Source organism: Poeciliopsis prolifica, unplaced genomic scaffold, assembly GCF_027474105.1.
Source record: "Poeciliopsis prolifica strain line A6 unplaced genomic scaffold, Auburn_PproV2 SCAFFOLD007, whole genome shotgun sequence".
Classification (NCBI taxonomy): domain Eukaryota; kingdom Metazoa; phylum Chordata; class Actinopteri; order Cyprinodontiformes; family Poeciliidae; genus Poeciliopsis; species Poeciliopsis prolifica.
In genome coordinates this window covers 15,853,502-15,871,546 of record NW_026562382.1, presented here as the reverse complement: position 1 = coordinate 15,871,546, position 18,045 = coordinate 15,853,502, and the positions used below count along the sequence as shown (strand labels likewise).

The 18,045-nt window shown below is 36.1% G+C and overlaps 1 protein-coding gene across 1 annotated transcript; it reads left to right on the top strand.

The window, feature by feature from the left end:
- Positions 1-3,116: 3,116 nt before the first annotated feature.
- On the top strand, positions 3,117-13,795 carry LOC129361459 (pyridoxal kinase-like). Its single transcript, XM_055032317.1, has 11 exons — positions 3,117-3,387; positions 4,681-4,735; positions 8,564-8,668; positions 9,710-9,793; positions 9,884-9,918; positions 10,031-10,116; positions 10,201-10,246; positions 10,719-10,830; positions 12,035-12,171; positions 12,263-12,329; positions 12,740-13,795. Exons 1-11 carry the CDS (start codon positions 3,307-3,309, stop codon positions 12,874-12,876), a joined length of 945 nt encoding a protein of 314 aa, XP_054888292.1. The 5' UTR covers positions 3,117-3,306; the 3' UTR covers positions 12,877-13,795.
- Positions 13,796-18,045: the final 4,250 nt, after the last annotated feature.

Genomic DNA, 18,045 nt, shown 5'->3' with positions numbered 1-18,045 from the left:
GCCACATATGCTAATAACCCTACAATTCAGTATCTTGAGTAGCTAAATACTAAGATTACATCGTGACAAACTGATTTCCAGTATTATTTACTCAAGTAATTTAGTGATTTAAATTGCCAAAATTTCATAGTGTTTTCTTTCTTATACACACAATGATGAATTCTGAGGTCAGAGCTTGGTAAACTCAAAACAAAAACTTCATTTTTAATTTTTAATTGATTGTAATGAAAGTGTCATTTAGAGCTGTTGTGATGGTGCAGAAGTTTAAAGAAACAAGAGCTTTCTCTCCAAATCTGTAATAAAAATCCAGTATGGCTATTGCATGAGATGTGGAGTGGAAGATTATACAATTTATTTTTTTAATTATACAAGTTTGTAGCCTGAAATCTGTCAATGAATTGAGTTCCGTTGGTATTTGAATGAATAAAATAGAGAAAAATAAGCAGTTATTGACTTGTGTTGCTAAAATCAGGTTTATGTCTTACAACATAAAAGTTAGGCTGGATTTTCTGTCATTCCTTCATCTTTCAAAATGAGTTTGACATGGAATAATTATTGTAAAAAAAAGACATTTTAGCTAACTTAATATCAAACTGTCATCCAGTTCTTCATGATTCCTTATATAAAGTAATTTAAGATGTTTTTGCACGTTACATTTAAAAAGGAAAAAAGGATAAATATGATTTTACTTTCCAGGCATACATAACAACAAATTACAAGGTTCTGATTGTAACAGTGTTTAAAGAAAACAGTCTCTTCTATTGACAAGGGATTACTTTTTTCTTCTTCTAATCAATCTCATTCATCACAGATTAAATTTTTTGTATAGACATACCTTTTAAAACCTGAATCAATTTTTGAAATTGACATTATAGAAGATAACTTTTGTTACTTTAACTAAATATTATTATTTAATGGTCAATGTTTTGCCTCATCAAGAGTTCTTTATATAAAGTTTAAAAAAAAAGAAAATACTTTTAGTGTCTGTATTTAAAGTTGAATGTATTTGTGATTTATTTTCCATGTTTTTCTCCTAGTTTTGATTAAATTAATGCATTTTTGGGTCCAGTTTCCTCTTCTGACCCTCAGTAGAGGATGCTATAACTGCTTAACACTGACAGGGATTATTACTCTGCGCTGTCGTCATAAACCTTAATCCTCCAATCTTCTTGGATTGTGATGCACAGGCCTATAATAGAATCAGTCTGTCTTTCATATTGGAAAAAAAACATAATTTATTTCCAAAATGACTGCAATTTGCAGTTTATTTTCGTTTCTGTTTTACATAAACGTCGGAGATGCATCTAGAATAATACACTGACACACACTAGTTATTGGCTCACAGTGAGGAAAATGTTATTAACAAGCTTCTGTGAAGGTTTTGTGCTGCAGCTGCCCTGCAGGCATGCTGCTGATGATTAGCTTTCAGCTCTTCCACCTGGCTCCCTCGCTGCTCTGTGTGGCCTCTGTGCTCCTCACCCAGGTGTCGGAGCAGAAAGCTTTATGTTTGGGTCATTCATGTTCACCTGCATGTCGTTAAAGTCTCCCCCATTTCATACCAAGACCTCCATTCAGAAGTCCAGAACAGCCAACTCACAGGTTTGCTTTATCTCTTTAATATCCCAACAGTTTTTATATTAGGTGAGGCTCTTTTAGCAGGTTAAACAACCTCATATGATTCAATGTTATTTTTAAGTGGAGATTGTGAAATCACAGCTATACCCATACAATGGCTAAGTGTTTGAATAAAGGACAAAGACAGAAACACTTTCATTCTTTTCAAGAGGGTAACTTGTTTAAAACTAGTTTCTTTTCTTCAAATCATGACAAATGCTATTATTTACAAAGTAATAAACTTGAAATGAACATGCATAAAAAATATTCCAGTGCACTTAGAGCTCTGAGTTTTAGTTAAATTACAATTTTTCATTGAAACGCTCATTGTATCTCTGTTCTCTTGTGCCCTCTAGTGGTCAACAGAAACATAACACAACAGATGTTAATCTGATAGATTAATATGTTAGGATTTAAGAATAACAATAAGAACTTTTATTATTCAACTTTTATATATATGTTTAAAACTAGTTTCTTTTGGAATATTTTTATGCATATATATATATATATGATGAGTTTTGAACTCTGCAGTTACACTGTATGTACTTACACTTTATGAAAATTTCCAAGTAATAATAAATTCAGTACAGCTGCAGGCAGCATTTTCTAGAGAGCAAGTAATGACTGTTATGTCACTTCCTGCTATTTCTTTCTAAACAGGAATGCAGCAACCTGCAGAGAAACCTCAGTGTCGAAAATGCTGTTGCTGCTTAGCAAGAAACCTTTGAAAAGAGTAAATCTAGAGCAAATAGTTCAAAAGTAAGGATAAGTGTTCCTCATGAGACATGTATTAGGATCTGCCATGTCCATCTTTCATAAAGCCAAATTATATTTATACACTTCATGAATATGGATTATCTCAAAAAACATACTTTGTTACTATTTTTGCAATCATTTATGGATGAAACTGACATAAAATCACATTCATCACAGCTTATAACTATGTGAGAGGCATACTCCTATTGTCTAAAAACAACATAATCTATAGGAACATCTTTGAAAATTATCACATTTGCATGAATGGTTTTTTTAAATGGAAACTGATAATCATACATGAAAATTTATAGTTGAACCATGTGTAAACCAATAAAATGGGATGACTCAATATGCTTTAATTATTTTGATTTTAACACTTTACTATTTGTTCTCAGTGTCTGTGAGGGTGGCAGATAACTTCCCATTTTTGTTTATCGTGAAAATAATCATTTAATTCTATGCAGTCAACATAAAGTGGTTGTAGTTTGAGATTCATAAAACAGCATTTTATTAACCTTTCCTGAGGTTCGACAGCAGAATTAGCATTCCTCTCTGACTAGTCCTCAGTTTAAGTCTCATAAGCCCTCTAGATTTATGCTAATTAAAAACTCATGTTAGACATTAACCGCTTCCGCTTATTTAGCCCTTAACCACAACTCCACTGGAAAATCCCCTGAACTAGCCCTGAAGAGCTCTTCTCTGCCTCAAAGCTCTCGTCTCCCACTTTTGTTTGCACTCATTGAACTCCTCACGTTAGGTGTCCTTTCAGCTGCCTGAAGAAAAACACCGTCCAAGCAGCAGCAGCGTTACGGCGTCTCGTGGCCTTTAATGGTGGACTCTTCATTTGCTATCTTTCAGCGTGTCACTCGTCTTTAGATGCTGGTTTTAGGTTGAAATCCGTCCGCAGCCTCTCTCGGGTGTTTTTAAACCGTGGTAATGGAGTGTCGGGTCTTGTCTATCCAGAGTCATGTTGTCAGGGGTTACGTAGGGAACAAGTCGGCGACGTTTCCGTTACAGGTAAGTGGAGATATTGTTCAGCCTGAGCTCGAAGACCCGCGTTAACTGCCAGAGAAAAGCTCCGGAAACGACACGACCGCGACAGATTTGGTTTTAAACACGGAATAAATGTACATCACAGGCCGGTTTTATAATTAGACGGGTCCACTACTACACCTAAAACTATAATGAATGTAATATGAAAGTTAATGTAGGACCAATGACTCTTCAATGTAAAAGTGATTTATTGACGTTAGAGTAATTTGTGTATTTTTATCTAACAATAATATTCTTTAAAACTTAATTTCTTTTTATCTCAACTGATAAACCAACACAAAGTAGTGCATTTTGTTGTTTAAAGCATTTGCTTTTTTCAAATAGGAATCTGAAAAGTATGGAGTGCATGTATTTTTACGCCTTTCGTTGCTATGGTAGCAGCAAGTATTTCTGGGCATCTCGACCATCTTACATATTTAGAAAGCTCTACATTTGCTTATTTTTTCTTGTAAAATGGATAAAGCGCAGCCACATCACATGTAGACTGCCTGTCAATAGACAGTTTCAGGTCTTACTACACATTCTTGATTAGGACTTTGACTGGTCCGTTTTAGCACGTGAATTTGCTCAATACAACAATCGTAAACTGCATGTTTGTGATTGGTGCAAGATGAGCCTTCTTCAAAGTCTTTGGTTTTTTTACACCCTCTCCCATGTTTTTTTTTTTTTTTTGTTTATCGCATTAAATCCAAATAAAATATATCTAAAAATTTCAGTCTTCCCTGGCAAAATGTGAAAAAATCAAGGAATATGAATTCTCTTGCAAATCATTGACATTATATAGACTTTTTCATATTTTTCATATAGAAACTATTAAGTAGTGAAATGGTAAAAATAATTTAAAATAATAAAACATAATATTGACAACATATGCAAAATTATACATCAGAAGAAAAAATACATGACATTATGCATGGTTCCTGAAACATTACAGTAAATCTTTAAGCTCTTTAGTTTCTTGCAGCCCATCACAAATTATTTAATAGTTTGTATTTATTAAATAGTTTAAAAGGGATTCTGTGTCATCATGGTGGCTAAAAATTAATATTTTCACTATGATGTCTAACTTTAAGGAAGTCTAAAACAGCTGAATGCTATGTGTTGAGTCTCTCCATTCAGTGTCTGTTCAATGTTTGGCCTCTTCGTAGGAAACATAATTTGATTGTGAGGCGTGCTCTTCTCACAGTTCAGTGAAATTAAGACTCTGATCTAGGTCAGCGTTATTGTTCTCCGCTCTCATCTTTCCTGTTTTTCTAGGTGCTGGGCTTTGAAGTGGACTCCATCAACTCTGTGCAGTTTTCCAATCACACAGGTTGGTTTTTGTCTTCTCTTCACAGCGATGCTTTGCAACTTTCATCAGGAAATTAAACGGTTATATTAAACATATTGCTACTGATAGCCTTTTTGTTACAGATTTGGTTTTTCACATATATTTAGAAGATGAAAGTTAATCTAAGACATTAACTGAGTCTCCATTAAAAATAACCGAATCCTCAGTGCTCATCCTTTACAGCATGAAGCTTTGGGAAACAAAGTACAGCTTACTTTCATGAGAAAGTCCTGTTTTTGTTGTGTTGTTTTAGTCCCTTTTTTAAAAATGAAAATATATTTAAGATGTCAAAACTGTACATTTGACTGTGTACCTTAAAAAAGTATCCATGTTCCTTGAACCTTTCCACATTGTCACCTTACAACTACAAATACAATTTGTTTTATTTGGGCATGAATGTAAAGCAGAAAGTATCCAGACTTTTATCAGTGTTTTAGTTTTTTGGTTTCTGAATCTGAAAAGTGTGGAGTGCTTGTGTATTCCCATTCCCCTACATTAAATCCATGGCAACAATCTGCCTTCAGATGTCAGCTAATTACCCCAGCTGTGTTTAATCTGTTCTCTATAGGAGTTCAGCTCTCGTTGAAGAAAATTACCTACTAAGAGGTCAGTTGTAACTCTGGAGGAGCTGCAAAGAACAATAGCTCAGGTGGGAGAATCTGCTATCAAAAATGTAAGCTTCTTTATGCTAAAGAAAATAAAACTCATATTTCTTGTTTCCAACTTAAATACCAATGAATTAAATACAACTTTCTGTTTTTTCCATGGCAACGATGTGAAAAGGTTCAAGAGGTATTCATACTTTTCCAAAGCTATGTTTTATTTTTTCTTTTACAGGATCTGACATGTTTGCTTAACTACAGTAAAACAAGAAAAAATGTCTTTTGTGTGGAAGTCTAGACGATCCCACTCGGTTGTTTTTGGCTGCAGCCCACTTGTTTCCCAGAAGTCTGTTGTTTGGGTCAAAATGTGGTTCAGACAGCCAAAGAGAGGGACTCCAGCCATCTTAATCATAACTCACTCTCCCAAAAGCTCATGTAAAAATCAGTTCTCTGCTAAAGTTATGTTTTTGTGGCGTTTCTTAACTTATCTTTTACTAGTTTGGACTGCTATGTCCATCTTTTCTTTATTTAGGGAGACAAAACCAGTTTTCTGGCCAAACCAAAATCTTAATTCTCTCAAAGAAGAAGGATCAATGATGATGCATGAAAGAAAAAAGTACCCCTTTCTAAGAAAACATGGGTTGTTTCCATTCATATCTTTTCCTAGAAAAGACAATAAAGAGTCAGTCTAAGCATTATTTTATTTTAGATTTAAAGCCATAAGTTTAGACAAAATATATGATTAATGACTGATGCAGAGTTAATCTTTACTGTCTGTGATCAGGGTCAGTAGTTAAAGTTAATGTTTTTTCTCAGAATGGCCTCCTCCTTACTTTGAGCTGTTAGAACATAAAATCCCATCAAGAAAAGCATGAAATATCTTAGCGAATGGACATTTATCAGGGAAAAAACTTCTCTTAGAATGTAAGTGGATTATAGCTGCTTACACACAACAGAGAATTATCAGAAATTGTTGAAATTTTTGATAATTGTCCCAAGTTTAGACTTGGGACGTCGGTTCAAAGGTGCAAATCGCCTTGTCACCTGAAGTACTTACTTGAAAGAATCCCTCCAGCTTATTAACTTTTCTATATAAAATCATTGAAGTTAGTTTGTTATTTTGTCTATATTAATGGTCAAGAACAGAAGTATTTAGTTGTTTCAGTGTTATAATCATCTAGTTCATTTCAACATTTTTTATACTAGATAAGCATTGTATATTAGTGGATATCGATAGTTATGTATTTGATTTCTTGTGTTAAATATCTGAAATACTGTCAAAACTGGTACCATGACATTTCCTATTGTATCTCGTTTTCATTCCTCGCTGCTGTTTTTTTATTTTTAAGCAGTCATGATTTATGGTGTTAAAACCTTAAACTGCTGCTGCGCCAGTTACTCAGCAGGTTGTTGCTAGGTAACCAAAGAGAGAGAGAGTTAGCTGATTCTACCAACATTTTGTTAGCTAGCTGTGAGAGGTGGAGCGGCTAAAGCCTTTCCTCTGCCTACATCTCCCAGAATGCTGTGCAGTTTGGAATCAGAGTTCAATGAATAATTAATACATTCAATATTTGATTAGATGTTTTATGTAGTTAGTTAGTTGTATTTACATAATACAACTAGTAAGTTGTACTTAACACAACTAACTAGTATTGTTGATTTAAAGACAACTTTAAGACAACTAGCCAAACACAGAAACATCTGATATAATTAGTTACAAAAATAATTTACACAATTCCTTGTGTTGGTTGAAAAGGACTAAATAAGAAACATCAGTGATTGTTCTATTAGTATTTCTCAAAAGCTGCGTTTATATTGACCACATAATTGCACAATTTAACATTTCGAAAATAAATTTGCTCAATGAAAGCATGGAAATTTTGAACAAACTCGTTTCAAAAGATTTTGGTGCTATAATGAGATGATTTATCAGAATTGGTTTATTTCCGATCAATAACCAGATGTTGCCAGTTTTGCAAACCACAAAGAAGGAATTAGCTGAAGGACCATGGCGCAGCATTGTTTCGTATTAATTTTTGATTTCAATTGCATTTCTTATTTAATGGAAATTGTGTTTTTTAATCTTTTTCGACCTTACTGGAAAGTTTACAAAGTTTGCCCTCATTTGTAATGGAAACGCAGCTGCAGATTCTCTAAAACCAGGATCACTCTCACATCCTCTGCAAGTAATATGTTGACTGCTCATAAGTACTCCACATAACCCCACTCAACTCTGCTCTTCATCTATCAAAAGTTTGTGGTTGTTCAGATTAACGTTTTTTTTTTGCATTCATGCCTGAATTAGATTTTTCCCAAGTTTCAACTCCGTTTTGACAACTAGTGTCACCAGCCGGAAAAAAAAAAATGGAGTTAAGTTTAGGGAACTTAAAGATGGTGTTTGTTCCTCATATCAAATGTCAACCATTTTCTTTTCTTTTAACTGGTGCAACCTCATGTGGAGAACAATGTGTTGTGCTCCCATTTCCCACAGATATCTGGTGCCTTCAGGGGCCCAGTTTGGCTGCAGAAACGTTGCTCAGAGCCACATGAAGGAAAACAAAAGCCTGGTGAAACGAGACCGCCCCTGGACACATGCAGAGATGATGGGATTATTTTCTGAGCTTCATGTGCTAAAATATGTGGAGAATGTGCTTCCTTCAAAGGATTTAGAGACATTTACGTTGGAATTACTTGAAGTAAAACCAACATCAGTTCCTTGGAAAGACGAAGCTTTCGTGTTTGGAAGCTTTCATGTAAACTGATGATCTTTGTGTCCAGTTCTTCCTGGTATGTGTAAACATTGTGATCACCCCTATGAAGCACAGCACATGTTTTGCTGTGAGTTGATCTATTGGCTCGGTGTCGAGCTTCGTGTGCAGGATGCCAAGTTCATGTCTTTGTGTTTCTGTTTTGTCCCTGAGCATTTGCAATCCGAACAGCTTCTTCTTGGTTGTTCAAGGTTAGGGGTGAACAGGAAACAAAGGGAACTGGTTTCCAGACAACAACGTTCCCATTCAGTCGGTGCTGAGGCCCCTTTTGGCCCTGGAAGACTAAACATGCAGGACATTCAATTAAAATGTTTTTATCTGCATTTATCGAATCCTGTTGGCCTCATTCGGCTAAAAAAACAGAATTAAGTTTGTTTTTGGCTATGTTTTCTCCTGTAGGTTGTTAAAACAACAACCTAACCTTTGACCTTTCTGCTCAGGCTATGCCCACTGGAAGGGACAGGTGTTGACCGCGGAGGAGCTAAATGTGCTGTACGAAGGAATCAAGCTTAATAAAGTGACGCAGTACGATTATATTCTCACAGGTGGGTTTAAAAGAACAACTTGAAGCATAAAATGTGTTTTTGTTTATAAAGCTGCTAATCACTTTCAAGTGGAAGGAATATTATGTCAAATGTGTAAATAAAATACATTTACACATATGTATCACTGCACACAAGCATTTCTGGACTAATTTCTAGTGCAAATATCAGCACACTTGGAAACAAAACACACTTTTCAGGAAGAAATAGGAGCTTGTTTTAAGTCAATAATTCCTCATTATTGATGAAAAGTTATATCAGTAAAATAATCTGCCAATAGAAACAAACATTTGTTTTCCACATTTGAGTTTGAGTTATTTTTGCAGGAAGACAGGTGAGCATGACGAAAACAACCTGCAGCTCTAGCTGTAGATAAATGTGGCTTTAACAAATGCCATGTCTGTATTTAGTTTCAATGAGCTCAAAAGCTAAACTGTGGATGCTTTTCACTGCTACTCTGTGAATGAGCAATTAAGCAAAGTCCAAATTTAATACAATTTAAAGGAAATTTAAGGAGGTAATTTTCACAACATAAAGAAATATGGGTGGGAGTTGGCATTAATCTATTTATGTAAACTGAGGCTAATACATATGAGTGAGTGGGTATGGATGTATGGACTTAGGCATATGGATAAAATGATAAAATGGAAAATTAATTAACCTGTTTATTTTTATTTCTGATCTGATTTATTAACGAGAGTCCATCTGAGTTTGTAAAGAAGGAGTTCATAAATTTCTTCTTCCTTCTTCTTCTTGAGCAGGTTAAGATTACTGTGGTACAAAAATATGTGTCGTTTGCATTCCTTGTGCTTGTGCATAATTTTATGCTACTATCATGTTAATAAAAGAAATTATTTTTTATTTTTATTGACCATAAATGTAAAATGGTCTCTGTTTCATTTTTCCTTTTGCCACTGTTTCATTTGATTATGTAGATGACAAACTGCTGGGTTATAGTCTGCATAAATATTAAGCTTTAACATATAAATGCTTTATGCAGTCAGATTGACATGATAAATGTTTTTTTATGTGTTTTTTCCTAAGGGTACAGCAGAGACACATCCTTCCTGGAGGTGGTGGTTGATATCATCCAGGAGCTAAAGAAGGAAAACCCCAGCCTGGTGTATGGTGGGCAACATTTTCCAGTTCAAAACAATAAAACTGATGCTTTTTTTTTTTTTTTTTGTTACTTGATGACAAATACTGTCTTTATTTCAGTTTGTGATCCTGTTATGGGAGACCAGGGTGCTATGGTAGGAAGCCTTTACCAAATACCAATGCTTCTTCTTTTCATTGAAATGTAATAAAACTCCATGAAATGTAATGATTATTGTTAAAAAAATACTTTCTGTTTGTATTTGTCAGTACGTTCCAGAGAACCTGCTGCCTGTCTATAAGAACAAAGTAGTGCCTTTGTCGGATATTCTCACCCCGAACCAGTTTGAAGCGGAGTAAGTTTATTTTAATCTGTTACCACAGAGCAAACGGTGACACACGTTTCCTAAGTGAGCGGTCTGGTTTTCTGCTCTCATCAGATTGTTAACTGGGAGGAAAATAAACACAGAAGACGATGCTGTTAAGGTGAGAATCCTCAGCACAACTTCAACTATTTTTATTCACGTAAAAGTAAAAAGTAGCCAGAAAAAACTAAATTAAGAGTAAAAAAGTATTTAGTAAAAAGTCTACTGAGTAAATTATCAAATTGTCATTTAAATTACATCATCAGACGGGCTGAAATATGAAGATAAGTGGAGATTTTGGTATTTTATGGACCAAAATGACAATAATTCATATAAGTAACAAAATCAGAAGGAAGAAAATGTTTCCAAATCAGTTTCTTTCAATAAAAAAAAATCTTACACAATTTTAACAAGAACTGCAGGTGTTTCTGAGTCTGGTGAACTTTTGGTTAAAACATGTTTGTTTTTCATTTAGTGGGTAGTAAATCCAGAAATTTTATTCAAGTAAGAGTAGAAATACTTCATGATGAAAGTAAAACGTACAGCGTAGTAAAAATACTCCTAAAAGTAAATTTTGTATTTCTGTCCTGCAGGTGATGGACTTGCTTCATGAAATGGGTCCAGACACGGTCGTCCTCACCAGCACCGATCTGCCCTCTAAACAGGGAGACCAGTTCCTGGTGGCACTGGGGAGCCAGAAAATAAGTAAAGTGGACGTTGATGTTATTATTTACTGGAAAGTCTAAAGAAAAATGGGTCATAATTCCTTCAGTGACGTAAAAAAAAACTAAATCACAAACCCTGAGGCAGCTGCTCCCCTGTTGTTACCACTAAGGCTCCCACAACCACTTGTTACTATTTTTAGCCAGCAATTAATATTTCTAACTAGTCATGATTTTAAACCTGCTTCTTAATTTGGTTATTGTTTAACCAAAACAAAAGAAATCAGTCACGGGGCAAATACTTTTTCACTACAGTCTAATTACAGAAGAAATAGTTGAGATGTTTATGTCTTTTCTCTGGTGTCTGTACTTTCCAATGTTAGAGTAAATCAGCAAATAGTGATTGACTTTTTGCTTTAAAGTTCAAGTTTATTTGTATCGAACATTTCAGCAACAATCCATTTCAAAGTACTTTAGGGCTGTTGAAAATGAATATGTTAGTAATTGAGTAATCTATCAATTATTCTTACAATTAATTGAGTAATCTGATCAAATAAAACATTGGTAAATCTAACATAACAGCAGTATTATTATCGCATATCAACATCAGTCCACACAGAAACATCGACCAGCTACGATGTTCTCCACCCCTCATTTGTTGAGACCGGGATGATATGAAATAAATTTTCCGGTTCGTCCGTAAAGCTACACTAACATTAATTATCTAATGCGCAGCCGCCCACAGTGTTCAGTCTATCCACTCACCTGTATAAACGCACCTGCATCCTCTTCCCCGCCGTTCGCTCTGAACAGCCACCAGGCAGCAGAGAGGAGAAAAGACTATCATGCTCCAGGCATTTTAATGATGCTTATTGGTCCCCCGAAAAATTACAAAGACCATGACATTATCATCAATCAATAAAATCCTCCCAGGCAGAACTTGAAAACTGAACGTTATGCAGCTAACACTTAGCTTTCGTCAACAACTAAGGCGTAAGACAGAGTACTGGGCAATGCAAGTAATTACCCGGCCGAAACACGGAGCGCTGAATAATACAATATAATTTCATGAAACTTTGAGGCAGATTAATATTCCTTGAGGAATTTTAATAGTCGAGGTACCAGAATCACTCAAGGAAAGTGTAAATCACTTTGAAATTCCCTGTTGCTGAAATGTGCTAGAGAAATAAACTCGACTTGTTCCAGGTTTGTTGTTGTTGCTCATCAGAACCCTGTGTTCTCCTCAGGGAAACCCGATGGGACCAGCACCAACCAAAGGATCTGCCTGGACATCCCTAAAGTCGACGCTGTGTTTGTGGGAACTGGCGACCTGTTTGCTGCCATGCTGCTCGCCTGGACTCACCATCACCCCAACGACCTGAAGGTACGAGTCGTGTCCAGTAAAATACTCCCGACTCCATTGTTCGTCAGGAAATAGCATCTTGGTTTAACACGGATGTGCTTTGACTCTTCAGACTGCCTGTGAAAAAACGGTTTCAGTGATGCACCATGTCATCAAGAGGACCATCACTTATGCCGTTGGTAGGATCTGTTTTTGTTTCTTCAGGCTTTTTCAACTGATAAACGCAAAGTAGCACAGAACTGAGAGTTAACTGAGTGTTAATCTTTCCAAATTAGTAAACACTTAAATTTTCATAGCAAAAAATCACAAAAAGAATTGTGAAATCCTGAAGGGACTGAAAAGATGTTCAGTAATAATTCATTTTAAGGATTAATTGATAGTTTAACCATTTGTGAATGGGTTTTATCAATACATTCTGGCACAACCGGCCCTTTAAGAGCATTCGTAATCTTGATTTGGCCCAGAACTAAAATGAGTTTCACCCCCCGTATCTGAACTTTTGTTTAAGTTTGTTTTCTTATATTTCTTAAACTTGGACTTGAGTCTGAAATTTGAGTGAGTCCTGACTGTGTGTCCGCCTGTCCTGCAGAGACGGCTGGTCCTGGGAAAAAGCCCAACCCGGCCCAGCTGGAGCTGCGGATGGTCCAGAGCAAAGCAGACATCGAGAACCCTTCCATTGTCGTAGAAGCCAACGTCTTAGACAAGTCTCTGGACCAAAAGCAGTAGACCACCTGTGAAGCATTTCACCAAGCGTCGATCCGATTCCAGTCGCTCAGCCGGATGCGCGTCGCTCATCTCTGACAGCATTCGTGTCTCTGCCTTACAAAACCTGAGAGTTCAGCAGGATGTGTGGTGTGTAAACACTCTGGTTTCACTGCCGTGTGTTCACTGTTACGGTCCATGTAGATGTCCTTCACTTCTGACAAAAAAGCAGAATATTTGAGTTTAAAAAATGTCAGAAATGTAAAAGTGAGTCCTTTCTGTAACACAACTCATTCCAGTTCTTAAAACAAAGCCAGTGTTTGCATGAAAATGCATTTTGTCTGTCTGGACTCATCAGGACTAGTCACAACACGTAGAAGCACAACAGCCTCCTGTTTGTAACCACATTCAGTAAACTATTATCACATCATGAACTTAGAAAGCTGCTCACATTTGCAGCTTTCTAATGTCGAACATCTTATGCAACTAACCCAAACATGGTCAAGTTTCACTAACACTGTTAATTCCACTCTGTTTTATTTTAAACAAAATGTACCTGTAACAATGATTATGTCAATAACTAATGTAAATGACAGTCGTTTTAAATCTTTTTTAATTATGCAACGCTTTCTTGAACTAGCAGGTGTGTTAGATTCATGTCCTATCTCAAATTGAGGTATTTGCACAGATAATCTTTTAGAAACTCACAAGCGATCGTTGTTTTTGTTTCTGACTCTGTTGTCACGTCTCATGAAGAGTCGGTACGAGAGACCACACTGTACAGCCTTAACAGGGTTAGAGATGAGAAATTATAATGGTCATGATGAATGTTTTAGCAGAACCTTACGCGTAGTGTTAGAGTCAAGTGCCAAACCTTTAATTGTTGCTCGTTTGTAGAGCAATTTAATGAACAGAGACAATAAATAATTAATCTTTTACTGAAAAGGTGTTGATTCTATTCTTATTGATTGTTTGGTGACTTTGCGGTAATGTCACAAATTAAGAAAAGGGTTTGAAAAAGTAGTAGTTCCCCTCCTACAGACGAGGAGGGGAACTACTACTTCTGTAGATTACAACTAAAGCTTTTGTCCATTAATGTAGCACTACTGCCATCTGAAACAGGTCTTTCAAAGGGTTTGGTTAATTAGACAGTGTGAAAGCGAACCACAGCAGTTGAAAATGTAATTAATTGTCTCCAGTTGAACCGAGGAAACAAATAAATGGGTTTTTGACTCAAGCTCTCAGTCCTGCTGATGAGAATATTGATCAACTATTCAGCAAGAGTGACACTAGAAGTTATTCACAAAAAATTATATTTGGTTTTTTTCAAAGAAAAGTTAGCCAAACATCTGTGGATGATCATAAGTTATCTAGTAAAAACACAAATTCATACATGTGGACCAACATCTGACCGCAACTGCATGCCACTTAAACCAATCTATCCAGGTAAGGAAGCCTCACTCGTCATGCCAGACAGTTTCTTTGTCGTGTAATGTGAGCCAGGTGACACAGTTCTGTTTCCCCAGCACTAATCCACAATAAGACCAGCCAACATTAGCCCAGATGACCTGGCAGGGCTTTCTGTATGGCCAACTGCACCACTATGCACTGCAGCAAGGCAGAAACTGTTTATTTAATAGGAGTTTGCAATAAATAAATGTCATTGGTTTAAAGGACTCTCTTCAATGCACTTTGATCAATGTTCTCTGTAAATAAGATTTTTTTAGTGCAATGCATTGTTTTAGTGCAATGCTAAAGCATTGCACTAAAACAATGCAAAAGCATTGCACTAAAACAACGTGTAAAAATCAGGTTGGCAGAATAGCCAAAAAAATGGTACTCGTGTAAGATCTGCACTATTTTTACTCAGGTAAAAGTAAAAAGTATCCATCCAAGAAATTAGTGAGAGTAAAAAGGTATTTGGGTAAAAATACTTAAGTATTGAGTAACGGATCAAATTATCAATAATTTAATATTTAAAATCACATCATTAGATGAACCAAAATTCAAAGTTAAGTGGAAATGTTGGTATTTCATATAAGTCATAAAAATAAAATCAGGAAAAGTAAAATGTTTCAAATTTAGTTCCTTTCAATAAAAAACTTAAGAAACTCTCAAATAAACCTTAAACTTAAACAATGAATATTTGGTTCAAACATGTTTTGCTTTTAATTCACTAGGTAGAAAATCCAGAAATTTTACTCAAGAGTAGAAATAATTCATAAAAAAGTATTCAAGTAAAAGTATAAAGTACAAAGAGGTAGAAAGTACTCCTAAAAGTATTCTTTTAAAAAATTACTCAAGTAAATGTAATTTAATAAATGAACCTAGTTACTACCCAACTCTGGTTAAAAAATAGAAACTTTAAAAAGTTACATTATTGTTCTCCTAAACATCTGGGGTGTAGTTCTCTATAACCACCGGCAGGGGGTGCTGAAGATGAGAAAGGATGTACAACAAGAATCCAACTTCGAAGACTAAAGAAGAAAAACCCTCTCAGTATCTCATCTCATTCAAACTACAGGTGTTAGAATGTTATGGATGTGTTTAAGTAATTAACTTCAGACAATTATGTTTTCAAAGATTAATTTGGACTCGAGCAGTGTAATATATATATAAAAAAAAAAAATAAAAATCCCTTCTCACCCACCGCGGGTGGTTCTTATCCTCTGAGCTCGGGTCCTCTACCAGAGGCCTGGGAGCTTGAGGGTTCTGCGCAGTATCTTGGCTGTGCCAAGGACTGCACATTTCTGCACTGAGATGTCTGATGTTGTTCCTGGGATCTGTTGTAGCCACTGCTCCAGTTGGGGGTTACTGCCCCGAGGGCCCCGATGACCACAGGCACCACTGTGGTCTTCACCTTCCAGGCCCTCTCCAGTTCTTCCCTGAGGCCCTGGTATTTCTCCAGTTTCTCGTGCTCCTTTTTCCTGATGTTGCAATCACTTGGTATTGCTACATCTACCACAACGGCTTTCCTCTGTTGTTTATCCACTACGACAATGTCTGGTTGGTTCGCCATTACCATTTTGTCTGTCTGGATCTGGAAGTCCCACAGGATCTTAGCTCTGGCGTTCTCCACACACCTGGGGGTGTTTCCCACTTTAATCTCGGGTTTCCAGTCCATATTCTGCACAGATATGCACAGATGTTTCTGTACACTATGCCTGCCACTTGGTTATGTTTCCATGTACGCTTTCCCTGCCAGTATCTTGCACCCTGCTGTGATGTGCTGGACTGTCTCAGGCCTCCTTGCACAACCTACACCTTGGGTCTTGTCTGGTGTGGTAGATCTGGGCCTCTATTGCTCTGGTGTTTAGGGCCTGTTCCTGGGCGGCCAGGATGAGGGCCTCTGTGCTGTCCTTGAGTCCAGCTTTTTCCAGCCATTGGTAGGATTTACTGATATCAGTCACTTGGGTTATTTGCTGGTGGTACATCCCATGTAGGGGTTTGTCCTCCCATGATGGTATCTCTGGCACCTCAACCTCCGTTCCCTGTTGTCTGAGACATTCACTGAGCACATTGTCTGTTGAGGCTTTGTCCCTGATGTATTTATGGATCTTAGTTGTTTCGTCCTGGACAGTGGTTCTCACACTCACTAGTCCTCTGCCTCCGTCCTTGCGGCTCGTGTACAGTCTCAGGGTGCTGGATTTGGGATGGAACCCTACATGCATGGTTAGTAGCTTTCTAGTCTTAATATCTGTGGTTTTTATCTCCTCCTTTGGCCAGCTGATTATTCCAGCAGGGTATCTGATTACTGGCAGGGCATAGCTGTTTATCGCACGGATTTTGTTCTTGCCATTGAGCTGGCTTCTCAGGACTTGCCTTATTCGTTGGAGGTATTTAGCTGTGGCTCCTTCCTTGTGACCTCATCGAGGTTGCCATTGCTTGTGGTATACCTAGGTACTTGTAACTGTCCTCTATGTCTGCTATTGTTCCTTGTGGGAGTGAGACTCCTACAAGGAACAATAGCAGACATAGAGGACAGTTACAAGTACCTAGGTATACCACAAGCAAATGTAGAAATAATATATATATATATATATATATATATATATATATATATATATATATAATATATATATATATATATATATATATATATATATATATATATATATATATATATATATATATATATATATATATATATATATATAAGACAAACAGAACTAACATGTGAAATATTAAAAAAGACCAATAATGTACAAATGTGTCCTTGCATTGTAGAGCTAATATTTATTACTAGGCTCATTTTGCAAGAATTACTGCATCAGCACTGCTTTCAGTCGATCAAACTGTGACATTGTTGATGTGTTAAAGAAGAAAGTTTTTGCTTTACAGCCCTTTTAAAGTCTCAGTTTCCACAACATTTGTCCTTCCATTTAACCTTTTGAGAACATATTTTGATAGTCATTTAAAACAGTTTTCCTATCAAAGAACTTTAGAGGATTACCCTCAATAAGAAGAAAACCAAGTCAGCCATATTTCTCATAACATTGTAGAACAAACAAGGATTTACTACTTATGACTCTAGAGATAAACGTGCATTCTCTTAAGATCCACATTAAAAAACATTTCTGATCAATAACTTTGTCAGTTATTGACAAAGTTCAGTTTAATTGTTCAGTTAAAATATGTATAATTCGAAAAAAGGGTAGCTTAAATTTAACTCATCTTGTTAGATTTTTCATCATTCTTGAAAATACCCTCCTTCTTTGTTTGTTTTAAGATGTTTAAATATGTCAGTCTGTGTATAATAATTTATTAGTTGAACTTACTTTTAAGTAACTAACTTTTCAAATATATTTTAACGCAACAAGATGTATTTGTTTGGAAAAAGTTTAATACTCTTTGGGGCCCTGAAGCTTTGTTCATTATACCTTGGTTCAGCTGAGACATCTATTTTTTATTTTTATTTTTTTTTCTAGTGTGCATTATTATTAGTCTTGTGAATGTTATTATTTTTAATGGTCACTCCGATTTGCTTTCTTCTATAATTTCTCATTTGAATAAATCAGAAGCTATGTGGAGTTGAAGCATTGTTTGTGCTGAATGAATGGGGCGTTTGCACCAATAATAACCAAATAAAACCTAACAAAACACGGCTGGTTTCCTTGTGATTGGTGGCAGAACCTGCAGAGGTCGGCAGCCGGAGTTCGTATTGATCTGTGTGGAAATAAATGAGGGGCCGGA